Source organism: Marmota monax, unplaced genomic scaffold (assembly GCF_021218885.2).
Source record: "Marmota monax isolate L192 unplaced genomic scaffold, Marmota_monax_Labrador192_F-V1.1 WCK01_AAM20220418_F8-fsc00110, whole genome shotgun sequence".
Taxonomy (NCBI): Eukaryota; Metazoa; Chordata; class Mammalia; order Rodentia; family Sciuridae; genus Marmota; species Marmota monax.
The window spans coordinates 3,541,388-3,555,966 of record NW_026694633.1 but is presented as its reverse complement, the minus strand read 5'-3'; the positions used below and the strand labels follow the sequence as shown (position 1 = coordinate 3,555,966).

The following is a 14,579-nucleotide window of genomic DNA, read 5'->3' as shown; positions in this document are numbered from 1 at the left end:
GGTAGAAGTATATATATGTATGTTAGCAATGAGGTAAAGTGTAGGGGAAGTAGTCAATTCTTTGGGATATAGGGATGCCTTTAAAAGCTTATTAAAGTAAGTGATTTTTGAAGAGTTGTTCACTGTATGGATGGGGAAGACACTCATTCCAGTAAGGACATTGTTACTAATGCCATAGGCCTAAGAGATCATGACATTTTAAATAGCTTTGTATGGATAATGTGAATGATGTGTTTACAGGAGTGAGAGGGGATAATAGGGATGTTATCAGAGGAGGTTGACCATTATCCAGAAAATTTTTCTTTTTGGTACTGGGGATTGAACCTAAGGTCCTGCTTGCACTAGACAAGTGCTTTACCAGTATACTACATCCTCAGCCCTATCCAGAATATTTTTAGGTGGGTAATTAATATTAATAAAATCAGGGAAAGGAGAGGTAGAACAAGTTGGTGGCTAAATAAAATCAGATAAAGATTATTTGGCAAGGAGGAGGAGATACAATTCCAGTGAGGTAGAACAGTTTGCAGCTGTTAAAGTAATATAGCTGGGAGTATCAAGGGCTAGACTCTCAAACTAAGTGATTAAAAAAATCAAAAGGGAGAAGAACAACAAAAGATGTAGAAACAAGACATATGACTATTTGTTTGTGTATGGTAAGGGTGAAGAAAGAATCAGAATGATTCCCAGACAATATATGTTGGGGGGAATTTTAGAAGATGATAGTGCCATCTTCTGAGAAGCTGGTATAGAAGGAATAACAGTCAGTTTGATGTTTAAACAACTTGAGTTTGAGTTGATAAGAAACACCCAGAAAGAAGTATTCTGTAGGTATTTGGATCTAGAGCTCCAAATTGAGAGTCATCAGGATTGGATCATCGTGGAAGTAGACATGATAATCCATGTCTACTAGGAAGTGAAGGATAAAAGTGTTGAGGACAAAGGATGAATATTTTGTGGTTAGATCAGGAAAAAGAGCTGGTAAAGAAGACCAGGGGGTGATCTGAAAGGAATCTCCAAATTTGTTAGAGATCATTAGTGACTATTAATAATTGGGTTTCAGTGATGTGATAGAGGTAAAATTCAGATTACAGAATGATTTTGTATTATATTTATACGTTGAACTAAAGATTTAAATATTTTATTAAAATTAAAATTATGAAATAATTGGAAGATTTAAGTTGAAAGGATTAAAGAATTGGATAACCAACTATTATGTACCCATTATACTTTTTATTTTTAATTTTTTAAAATTTATTTTCTGTAGTACTATGGATTGAACCCAAGGGCCTTAACCACTGAGCAACATCCCCAACCTTTTTCTTTCTTTTTCTTTTTTTTTTAGTTGTACATGGACACAATACCTTTATTTATTTATTTTTATGTGGTGCTGAGAATCGAACCCAGTGCCTCACACGTGCTAGGTAAATGCTCTACCACTGAGCCACAACCCTAGTCCCCCCCACTTTAAAATATTTATTTTTTAGTTGTAGTTGAACACAATACCTTTATTTATTTATTTTTTAATTGTTTTTATTTTTTAAATACATGACAGTGGAATTTATTACAATTCTTATTACACATATAGAGAACAATTTTTCATATCTCAGTATATAAAGTATGTTCACACCAATTCATGTCTTCATACATGTACTTTGGATAATCCAATGATGTTCATCACATTACACCATCATTGCTAACCCCCTATTTTTTATTTATTTATTTTTATGTGGTGCTGAGGATCTAATCCAGGGCCTCGCATGTTCTAGGCATACTAGTTGAGCTAGGAGTGCGCTCTACCACTTAGCCACAACCTCAGGCCTCCCCAGCCTTCTTTTATATTTTAATTAGAGACAGGGTCTTGCTGAGTTTGCTTTGGGCCTCAGCCTTATGAGCTGCTGGCTTTATAGACTCATGACACATCACCTAGCTCAGCTTACTTTTTATTATTTAATGATTATAGACTCATGAGGAGTTACATATGAGTCTTTCTAGTTTCCTGTAGTCACTATTCAGTACAACAAATGTTCTGGACTACTAAAATGCTAGAGTCATTTTGTTTCTGATGTCTCAGTACATTATTGTTGTCTGCGTGCTATCATTTTTTGAAATTAAAAAATGTTTTAATTGACAGTAAATTGTATTTGTTGTGTACATATTTTGGTGTTTTGAAATATATATACATTGTGAAATGGTTAGAAGATTTTGCATTCACTCTCTTTGCCTGTGATTATTAATTATAGTGAACATGGTATACAGTAAATCTTTTGAACTTATTCATTCTACCTAACTGTAATTATATGTCAGTCGACAAACATTTCCCCCTAATTGCTCCAGTTTCTAGTAGCCACCATTCTACTCTTATATGAGATAAATCTTTCTAGATTCCACATGTGAGTGAAATTCTGCAGTATACGTCTTTCTGTGCCCGACTTATTCCACTTAACATACTGTCCTCCAAATTTATCTATGTTGCTGCAATTAACAGTATTTAATGCTTTCATTACAGCTGAATAGTTTTCCATTTTGTATATATACCACATTTTTGTTCATTTTTCTGCTGATGGACACTTAGGTTGATTCTATACCTTGGCTATAGTGACTAGTGCTGCATTAAATGTGGGAGTGCAGGTATCTCTTTGACATACTGATTTCATTTCCTTTGAGTGTATGCCTAGTAGTGAGATTGCTGTATCATATGGTAGTCCTATTTTTAATTTTGTGGGTCATCTCTATACTGCTCTCCATAATATGTATACTAATTTGCACTCCCTGCAACATTGTGTAAGAGTTTATTTTTTTCCATATCCTTGCCAATACTGTTATCTTTGATAATAACTATTCTAACAGGAATGAGATGATATCTTGTTGTGGTTTTGATTTACACATCCCTGATAATGAGTGATGTTGTACATTTTTTCATATTCCTGGCCATTTGTATGTCTTCTTTCAAGAAATGTTTATTCAGGTCCTTTGTCCTCTTTTAAGCCTGGTTACTTATTCAAAGGTTTACTATTGAGTTGTTTTGAGTTACTTATGTATTTTGGATTAATCTCTTACCAGATGTGTAATTTGCAAGTAAAGTGTTTTCTCCTGTTCTGTAGGTTGTCTCTGCATTCTGTTGTTTGTTTCTTTTTTGTGTAAAAGCTTTTAGTTTGTGATCCCATTAGTGTATTTTGCTTTTGTTGTCTATACTTTTGAGGTCATATCCAAAAAGTCAGCTCCCATAACCATGTCTTAGAACTCTTTCCCTGTTTTCTTCTGGTGGTTTCATAGTTTCAGATTTTATAATTTTTAGTGTAGAGGTCTTTCACTTCCTTGGTTAAAGTTATTCCTAAGTATTTCATTTTCCTGTAGCTATTGTTAATTAGATAGTATATAGACATATTACTGATTTTATATGTCTAATTCATATCCTATAACTTCACTGAATTCATTTATTAGATTTAATATTTTTGATAGAGTTTTAAAGTATTTTATCTATTTAAGACCATGTTATTTGCAAATAGTAATAACATTTGGATGCCCTTTATTTCTTTCTCTTGCTTTGTTGCTGTGGGTAAGACTTCCATTACTGTGTTGGGTATAAGTGGCAAAGTGGGCATCTTTGTCTTGTTATAAATCTTGGAGAAAAAGCTTTCGTTTATTCCCATTCACTATCATGTGAATGGCTGTGGGTCATTGCTGTGGGTTTGTCATGTATTATCTATTATTGTCTTGAGGTACATTGCATCTATACCTAATTTCTTGAAAATTTTTATTATAAAGGGATGTTGAATTTTGTCACATTTTTTTTCTTCCTGGATCAAAATACACTTCCTGGATCTGTTGAAATGATTATACAGTTTTTATTCTTTAATTCTGTTAATGTGTTGTGCCACATTTATTGATTTGTGTATATTGAACCCTGGGACGAATCTCACTTGATTATGGTGAATGATCTTTTTAATGTGCTAGTATTCAGTTTGCTAGTATTTTGTTGAGATTTTTGCATCTGTGTTAATCAGGGATAGTGGCCTAGTTTTCTTTTGTTGTGTCCATATGTGGTTTTGGTATCAAGGTAATGCTGACCTTGTAGAATGAATTTAGAAGTATTACCTTCTCTTCAGTTTTTTGGGAATAGTTTGGGAAGGAATTGGTATTATTCGAATTCAGCAGTGAAGTCATAAGGTCCTTGGTTTTTCTTTGATGGCAGACTTTTTATTACTGATTCAATTTCCTTATTATTGGTCTGTTCAGATTTTCCATTTTTTTTAAAATAATTTCATCTTGATAGATGGTATGTGTCTTTTTACCAGTGAGTTTTATACTTTCAAATTCCCTTTAATATTTATTGTAAGACAGTTCTGGTGGTAACAGAGGAGAGTTTTTCTGGGTACAGTCTTCTTTTTTTAAAATATTTTTTTAGTTGTAGATGTACACAATATCTTTATTTTACTTATTTTTATGTGGTGCTGAGGATCTATCCCAGTGCCTCATGCATGCGGGGCAAGAGCTCTACCACTGAGCCACAACCCCAGCCACCCCACCACAGTCTTCTTGATTGGCACTTTTTTGTCTTTAACACTTTGAATATAGGATCCCACTTTCCCCCTTTCTTGTAAAATTTCTACTGAGAAGTTTGTTACTAGTCACATTGTAACTCCTTCATATATAGTTTACTTCTTTTATCTTACCGTTCAAAAGGATCTCTTTATCTTTAGTCTTTGACAGTGTGATTAAAATATGTCATGGGATAGTCTTAAATTTTGAGTAAATATTGTTGGAGATTTTAGACCTTTATGTACCTGGATATTTAATTTCTGGGGATTGAACAAAGGGATGTTCTATCAGAGCTATATCCCCAGCCTAAGTTGCTGACACTGGCCTTGAATTTGTGATCCTCTTGCCTCAGCCTCCCAAGTTGGTGGTGGATTACAGGTGTCACCACCATGCCGGGATATAACCTATTTCTCTTTTTTTGTAGTTCCTTTTGAATACAAATGATTTATGCATGTGTTCTTTTGATGCCGTCCCATAAATCCTGTACTCTTGGAGCATTTCTTTTATTTATTTTTTCTTTTCTCCTCTCTATATTTTCGAATACCCGTCTTTGGGTTTATCCATTATTTTGTTTAATCAGTTCTACTATTGATGCTCTGTTGCATTTTTTTTTCATTTATTGTATTTTTCAGGATTTGTGTTTGTTTTTTTTTTTTTAAATCAATTGCTCTTTTAAATTTCTGTGACAATTTTCTGACCTTTTTGTTGTTGTTGTTTACAGAGCTTCCTTAAAATAGCTATTTTTAATTCTTGGTCAGGCCATTCATACGTCTCCATCTTATTAAGGTCAATCACTGACAACTTTTGTCCATTTGGTGATGTTATTTCCCTGATTGTTTTTGATTCTGGTCTGCATCAATTAAGTAGGGACTTATCCCAGCCTTGTACTCTGGCATTTTCTGGGAATGTCCTTCAATAGCAATCCCTAAACCCATGATTACTGCAGCTGTGGTAGTTATGGCCATAAGCCCTGGATTGCATGACTGGTGCAGAGTGGGCTGATATCCTGTGACTTCTGAGGCTGGCTCAACACTGGATTGGAATCCTATGATTGCTGAAGCTAATTCAGCACTGGGGGATACCAGAAACCTACTGTTGCTGAGATAAACCTGCAACTGAGATTTGTACTGAACTCAAGGCTTTTTCAGTAACTTGGTGCTGGTGGGCTACAACACAAGACCTTTACAGAGTTACCATCTGATGCCAGTAATATAAAAGTGTTCTTCCTACCCTCTTCAATGTGTCTATAGGCTCAGTCTGGGTATCAGCATGGAGGTCAAGGGCTGTCAAAGTCTGCCTGATGATGGGTTTTACTATTGGAGGCCCAATACTGAAGTCCTATGATTCCGACCTCTTCTTTCCCCAAGCAGATGGTATTTCTATCCGTGCTGTGCTGCTGCCTACAACTGGGGGAGGGGTGACACAAGTAATATAAAAGCGTTCTTCCTACCTTCTTCAATGTGTCTTTTATTATTATTATGCTATAACCAGATACTGAGATCTCTTACCAGATTTCTTTAGCTTTTGTGAAGGTAATTTCATGCATGAATAGTCATTCAAATTGATGGTTCTTCAGAGGGGTGATGACTGGAGAGTCCTCTTCCACCATCTTGCCTTACCCCACTCTGGGAACTAGACCCTAGATGCTAATCTATCAGGATGGGTTGTGAAACTACACAGGAATCATAAATTTGGATTCTTACATTATACAAGCCTGGAGTTTTGATTCTCATAGGTTCCTCCCTCCATCCCTCCAGTACGAGCAGGCCAGGTGTGAGGCATGAGTGGAGCTTTTTCAGTTCCCTTTTCACATACTGACCAGCCCTTTTCAGGATATTGTCTCAAAATTTTGGGTATTTTGTCTGCGTAGCCCCAACATACTCCTGTAGACGGCCTTGGGAGTCAGCTGGAGCTTTTATCTCTGGCTTTGTGTTTTTCTCTCTCTCTCTCTCTCTGGTACCAGGGATTGAATCTAGGAGTACTTAAACACTTGAGCCACATCCCTAGCCCTTCTTTTTGTGTTTTATTTAGAGATGGGGTCTCACTGAGTTGCTTAGGGTCTTGCTAAGTTGCTGAGCCTGGTTTGGAACTCACTATCCTCCTGCTTCAACGTCACTGGGATTACAGACGTGCACCACTGTGTAGTTTTCAATTTCTTTCTTTCTGGCACTTGGGAATTTCCTTCTCCCTTCCTTCTTTTTGAAAAGGGCTAGGTGTATAGCTCTGTGGTAGAGTGTATGCCTAGCATTGTGAGACCCTGGGTTTGATCTCTAGTACTGAAAAAAAAAAAAGCGGGAGCAGGATTTGAGGTTGAATTATATTATTCTCTTTTTGAAAATATTTATTTTTTAAATGGGTGATAGATACGTGGTTGTGAGCTAAAATTGGAAAGATAAAAATAGGTGTATGTGTCTTCTTTTGCCTTGTTCCTGTACCAGTCCCATCCCATCGCCTTTCCCTAGAGATTGACCATACACTAATTTATTCCAAAAAGCAGTTTTAAACTTTATAAAGTAGTGATTATAGTTTAATTTCATAACCAATATTCAGGATTTTCCCCCATATTTTTAACAAGTGGTTATTGTGTTTTCTTCTGCTCTGAGAGCATGTAAGTTAAAACTTTATATTTCATTTCTATGTTTTTATGTATGTTAATGGATTATCTGTGTTTCAATCTTTGTTCACTTTAGAAACGCCTCAAAATGTGAATTTGACAAAAAAGCATAAATTAATGATTAGATTGTTTTATGTGAAATTTTAAAATAGTAGAACTTTAACCCTAATTTTTGGGAGGTAGTAGAAATGATATTTTAAGATATTGGATCTTATTTAAACACAATGCAGATATCCTTAAAAATTGTCCCAATTACTAACCAGTCCATGCTGTTGATTGCAAAGGTACAAATAATTGCTCAAAGTCAGAAGTCTGTCAAAGATAAAGGTCTCTGCTGGGTGTGATGGCAGCTTGGCAGCTAAGTCAGGAGGATTCTAAGTTCAGAGCCAGCCCCAACAATTTAGCTGGGCTCTAAGCAACTCAGTGAGACCCTCTTTCTAAATAAAAAAGGGGCAGGGAATGTGGCTTAGTGTTTAAGCACCCCTGGATTCAATACCTGGTACTGAAAAAAAAGATCTCTTTTGGGTTCCCTAGTCACAATTTATACCACTGATTGCCTAACTACAGCTTGGTGAAATTTAGTAAAAATTTAGGCTAGAAATTGAAGTCTTTTTGACATAATATGTTTTCTTCCTTAGATCAACCTCTCCACTTCTCCTACACCTGCACAGTTAATAAGCCGTTCCCAGGCTTCCAGTTCTACCAGCGGCAGTATTACCCAACAGACTATGTTATTAGGGAGTACCTCCCCTACTCTAACGGCGAGCCAAGCTCAAATGTATCTCCGAGCTCAAATGGTAAGATATGAGCTACCAAAGTCTTTCAGTGTTCAAGGACTTAGAGATCAAATGTTTCTTGATTTGATGCAATGAGGAATTTTTAATATTTAAGATAGTGCCTAACAATTTTGTGTATATGATCAGTTTCTTATACATTTATGAAAGTTATAAAAATTCTAATTTGAATTAATAATACTTCTTGGTAATAAATAATATTGTTAACTTTGGGAAGCTAACAGATTCTATGACATAAGAATGGTATTTTTTAATAAGTTTACCAATTTCAAAAACTTTTTTCACATTTTAACATCTCTGAAATTGCATTTTATCTTACACTTAATAATTACTACTTACAATGGTACATAAATTATTATATATTTTTGACATGTTAGATTTGATGAAATAGTTAGAAGTGTTAAAGCCTCATTATTAGCCATAAGTAAGAGGTTATATCCTGGGACTGTCTGAAATCATATTGGAGTGCCTATAATTTACCAGATGATTCTTAGCTTTGGTTATTCCCATCTCAGATTCTGTATGGTTGTATTATTAGGCTTACTTTGATTTTTTTTTTTTAATTAACACAGGAATGTGAATTTGGTATTCTGTGATTGGGTACATACTGTTTTTTCTAATTTAATTGTTGAGCTTCTTTAAGGAATGTAGAAATGGTTGACATATATTTTATTTGATGTCTTTACAGGAAGCTAGACAAAAGCTTTGGCCCTAATGTACTTTTTTGTGTATTTCTGGATCCCCAGTTCACCACCTAAAATTTGAAAGGAAGTTTGCAGTCACATTTCTAACAGTAAATAATGATATGACTAACCTGTTATTCACAGATTATTCGAAGTATTACCATATTTCTGGGTCCCCTCATGATATCTTCTTTAAGTAATAATGTTACTTTAAAATAGGGCAGAACCATTTTAAATGGTTGCTATTTGGCCATTTTTGACCTCTAAAATTGATAGTTCGTATGGTTCAGAATAAATGGAATATCTTCTCTTTGGGTTAGAGCTTCCAGGATGTTTGTTTCATAAATTAAATAAAATATCTTTATGTGAAAGTTATACTTTGTTGTTAAATTCACTTGAGTTTAATGAAAGACTAAAGAAGTTTCAAAAGATCCCATAATTGGTTGTTTAATTTAAATAGCAGTGAGGAACTGAATAGTCCTTAAAATAATCTTGAAATAATATATTTATACATTCTTTGAAGCAACTGTCATAAGTTACTAAATTGAGTTGGATAATGTGAGTGAATTGTATTGCCTTAGAAATTAATGACATTTGTTTAACTTTTAAATTTTGAAAGAGATGGTGATGAGTGAATGAATTGAGCATGACTTTCCTTTTTTTTCTTCTTTTGATGTGAAGCTCTTTTGTTCTATTTTAACATTTTGTGGCATTTACATTTAGAATATTTCTTTACAAATAGTTTTTAAATCAAAAGAAACCTAGGTTTGTCCTTTAGATCTTCTCTAGCTGAGAGAAATGTTATAGTCTAGCGTGTGGCATAGTTATGCTCGTGGTAAAGAGGACTGAAGAAACTTTTTAGTGTTTCTTTTCATGTTTTTCACTGAAATTTAATTTGTGTCCCAAAATAGTAATTATAGTTGTCTGTTTTAATTTCCCATTTTAGGGATCCTGAGATTGTAGTTTGAACTGGGAGAAAAATTAAGTATGACAGCTTATTTGGGACAAAATTTGGTCTGAGAATTTCATATTACCAAAATATATTTTCTTCTTTGAACACTGATTTATTTTTGTACTCATCGAATCATGAGCTCTTTCAAAACCGTTTGATTTTTTTTTTTTGAGTTCTCTATTATCAGAAACTTCCCTTTGTCATGTAAAATGTTTTGCTTAGGAGATATTCCTAAACTGCATTGTCTTTATGTCATAAATTTCAGTCTTTCTTGCCTGCTATACATTGTGTGTGGGACATGTTCTTTTGTCTTAGAGTATTTTTTTGGTTTTCTGTCTGTACAGCTGATTTTCACACCCGCTACCACTGTGGCTGCTGTACAGTCTGACATTCCTGTTGTCTCGTCGTCATCGTCATCTTCCTGTCAGTCTGCAGCTACTCAGGTGAGCTTGTCTAGCTTCATAATGTGGTACTTGAGGTCTGGATTTTTAGGTTAAAGATAAGCATTGCATTTGTAGTTCAACTACTGATGGTTTCAGAGCTCTTTGTCATGCATTTCAGATTGAAATTTTATAAGATACAATAAGAATTCCAAGAAATTTTGTTTTGTAGAAATTATAATACAATTAAACAGATATTTAGGTTGTCTGACATTCATTTATGAGAGTTATGCTAATAACATTTTTAGATTTATTGTAGATTTTTCTTATTATATGCGACTTTATTTTTTGCAGATTCATCTTCAGGCAACTGTGAAATAAATCAGGGTGAATGATGGATTTTAGATTTAAAAATCAATTAAATTGGGCAAATTTTAAATTTAAAAAATTAAGTAGAATATTCTTTTATTTGATGCCATGGGAAAATAAACCTACCTTTCTCCTTACACCACTCATAAAAGTAAGCTAGAAGAAGCATGCAGACTTAAAGATAAAAGCAAAAACTGTTAAACATCTAGAAGAAATCAGGAGAATATCTACAAATCCAGGGTAGGCAAGGCCTTTTTAGATAGGATACACAAAAACACTAATCATAAAAGAAAATAATGATAAGTACTTTTGTACTCATTGAATCATGAGCATTACTTTATTAGAATTAAAAATGGTTCCTTAAAAGACTTCCTTAAAAAAGTGAAGAGGCAAGCCACAGATGGAGGGAAAATATTCATAATACATGCATCTGACAAAAGACTTGTGTCCAGAATATACAAAGTATGTTTATAACTTAATAATTAAGTTCTAAGGGCAGGAGAATCACAAGTTTGAGACCCACATCGGCAATGTAGCAGGACTGTGTCTGAAAATATAGGGCTGGGGAATGTAGCTCAGTGGTAGAACACCCCTGGGTTTAATCCTCAGTGCCAAAAAAAAAAAAAAAAAAAAAAAAATCAAACAAAAACAAATGGCAAAAGATTTGGAGATGTTTCACAAAAGACCAGTAAGCACCTGAAAAAATTCTCAGCATCATAATAATTATAGAAATTCAATCAAAACCATTGTGAATATTGCCATACACTTAATAGAATGGTAACATGTTGGTGAGAATGTGGAGCAACCAGACTCATGCATTGCTGGTGAAAATGTAAAATGAAAAAGTACAACCATTTTGAGAAAAAAAAAATTGGTAGCTCCTTATATAGTTAAATATACATTTAACATATGACCCAGCAGCTGTCCTCCTAGATGTTTTCCATGAAAGATATGAAAACATACATCTACATAAAGACATAAACTTTTAATGTTCTTGATAGCTCAATTCAGAATAACTCCAAACTGAAAATACCAATGTCCTTCAAAAAATTGTTGTATATTCATACAGTGGAACACTACTCAGAAAGAAGAAAGGAATGAACTACTGATGCATCTCAGAAACATGTTTAGCAGAAGTCTAGGCAAAAAGAGTATATCCTCTGTGATTCCATTTTTATGAAAATCTAAAACAGGCAAAACTATCCATAATAAGGGAAATCAGATTAGTGAGTGGTATTTGGGGCAGAAGGTGGGGGAGATTGGGAAAGGGTATGAGTCAACTTTTACGATGATGGAAATGTTTTACATCTTGATCAGGGCAGTGGTGTTATTGTGTGTGTATAACTCCTAGAACTGGTTCATTCATTTCATTGTACATAAACGACATCTCAATATATTTGGTAAAAATGATTTAGAGTGAATGAAGTTTAAATAATTGAGTAGAATATTACTTTGATACAGTTTTGTTATTTTTCATAGTAAATGTTTTAGACTCCTTATGGCAGAAATGGATGTTTATTATAAGGATCTTAATCTTCTAGTAATAAAAAAAGTGAGATAGTTCTTTGGTATTTTCCATATTACCTCTGCATATTATTTTCTTTAGTAATAAAGGCTAGTTTTCACATGAGTGTATGAAGGTGGTAGTCAGTTAAACTCAGGGCTGTTACAAGGAATAAATGTGACAACAATCAAAAAGTACTTAGCATAGTACCTGCTATACAATATCATATAGTACTAATTATTATTTTTGTTCTACATTGTCTGAAAATGAATATAAAGTTGGTTCTAGGATTTTAAGTAGCTAGTAGTAAAGAGAGAAACACAACCACTTAAAGGATTTACAGTTCTCAAGGTAAAAAAAACCAGCTGCTTGGGAAAACAACTGTTTTTATTTTTTTTGTTTTTCTTTTTTTTTTTTTTTTTAATTTTTTATTGTTGGCTGTTCAAAACATTACATAGTTCTTGATATATCATATTTCACAATTTGATTCAAGTGGGTTATGAGCTCCCATTTTTACCCCATATGCAGATTGCAGAATCACATCAGTTACACATCCATTGATTTACATATTGCCATACTAGTGTCTGTTGTATTCTGCTGCCTTTCCTATCCTCTACTATCCCCCCCTCCCCTCCCCTCCCCTCCCCTCTTCTCTCTCTGCTCCCTCTACTGACATTCGTTTGTCCCCCTTATATTATTTTTCCCCTTCCCCTCATTTCCTCTTGTATGTACTTTTGTATAACTCTGAGGGTCTCCTTCCATTTCCATGCATTTTCCCTTCTCTCTCCCTTTCCCTCCCACCTTCGATGTTCATAGCAGCACAATTCACAATAGCTAGACTGTGGAACCAACCTAGATGCCCTTCAATGGATGAATGGATAATAAAAATGTGGCATTTATACACAATGGAGTATTACTCTGCATTAAAAAATGACAAAATCATAGAATTTACAGGGAAATGGATGGCATTAGAGCAGATTATGCTAAGTGAAGCTAGCCAATCCCTAAAAAACAAATGCCAAATGTCTTCTTTGATATAAGGAGAGTAACTAAGAACAGAGTAGGGTCGAAGAGCATGAGAAGAAGATTAACACAACTGTTTTTAACATGCTCTCTAGAACACAATTTGTTTATGAGTTCTCATGAAGAAAAAATCTTAGGGGTATGTGTGAGAGTGTGCGTGTGTGTGGTATAGCACTGAGGAATCAACCAGGGACCCTTTACCACTGAACCATATCCCCAGCCCCCTTTTAAAGTTTTTTTATTTTGAGACAAGTTCTCAAAGTTGCTGAGGCTGACCTTGAATTTGGAATTCTTCTGCCTTGGCCTCCTAAATTGATGGGATTATAGGTATGCACCACCGTACCAGGCTTTACAACATCTTTAATATGAGTATAGTCAAATTAGTTTATTAAAGTATAATCCCAGGTATTCAGGATGCTAAGGCAGGAGGTTTGTGAATTCAAGGCCAGCCTAGACAGTATAGCAAGACCATGTCTTAAACAAACAAGTAAATAAAAAAGTGGTCTTTGAGTCCAGTTTGATGTGGTCTGTGTGATGATCTGTCTTAATTCAAGAATGTGCTTTCAAGGAACTAGAGAACTGGATTGACCTTTAGGAATCTCTTGACAAATGTTTTTTTTTTTTTTTCTTTGCTGGGCTTTGGAAAGGGGAGTGAATAAGGCTAACAGTGGTAGGTGATGCTAAGGCTTTTTAACACTGAGGGTAACTTTCCTCAAGTTCAGAACTGTTTTGGAAAATTTCTGCTCTACTCTGATTTAATTTTTTTTTTTTTTTTTTTTTGCAATTGTAGATGGACAGAATGCCTTCATTGTATTTGTTTGTTTTTATGTGGTGCTAAGGATCAAACCTGTGCCTCACACGTGTTAGGCAAGTGCTGTGCCACTGAGCTACAGCCCCAGCCCTTTACTCTGAGTTTTAAAATTATATTTGCAGTTTCTAAAAAAATTGTATTTGTAATTGATAGATATTTGAAGTTTTATTTTAATATTTTAAGCTACAAAAGTCAATATAGCATTTAATTTTTCCTCAGCATTAGACAGTTTTTATAATATACTATTAAAAATGAGAAATTTGGGATATCTTACCCTTATTTATTATTTTAAGTGCTCCAGTCCTTCTATCATGCAAAAAGAAAAAATAATTTTAGAAAGATATTATAGGGCAAAAGATATATAGAGAGAGGGAGGAATAAGAAATTTCATTTACCAAGGGTATCTGGGGAATGAGAAGGTGACAGCCATTAAGATGTACCTTGTATAAAATTTGTCCACAATAGGTAGGCTGTGTATATTTGATGTAATAATAGTTAAGGGTTTTTAAAATTTGGATTTTGGAAATTATAATACAGTCTTTCCCATCAGCATTAATCTCTGCTTAGAATTGTTAAATCTGAATCTTAGATAAGTACTATACAATTTGATATAGAAATTAATAAAATCCATTCATAGTATGTATATATATCTATCTGGTTTCTTTTTTATAAACATCTGTGTCCCAGTCTCTGCTCTATGGCCATACAGATAAAAAATAGCTAGAATTTAAAAGCTAGAAACTCAGCTTTGTTGCCAGCGCTGTGATATTGACTCTTAATTTCTTAGTTACCTTGCAATGATAGTATGCTATGATAATTTCTACAGCATTTGTTTGATTTGAATTAAATAACTGATGTAAGAGCATTTTGGCAGTGGAGACACTATAAAAATGTAAGGTGTGAAAATTAG

General features: G+C 34.2%; 1 protein-coding gene across 6 annotated transcripts in view; it reads left to right on the top strand.

The window, feature by feature from the left end:
- Positions 1-14,579, top strand: part of Phc3 (polyhomeotic homolog 3) — an 82,245-nt gene that overhangs the window by 24,168 nt on the left and 43,498 nt on the right. For all 6 annotated transcript variants that reach the window (XR_009224746.1, XM_046422933.2, XM_046422934.2 and 3 more), the window contains 2 exons: positions 7,792-7,950; positions 9,927-10,025. Coding sequence is in view for 5 of the 6 variants with exons in the window: in XM_046422933.2 (XP_046278889.1) it covers positions 7,792-7,950; positions 9,927-10,025 (258 nt within the window). In the remaining variant the exon portion in view is untranslated. The remainder of the gene's footprint in view (positions 1-7,791; positions 7,951-9,926; positions 10,026-14,579) is intronic.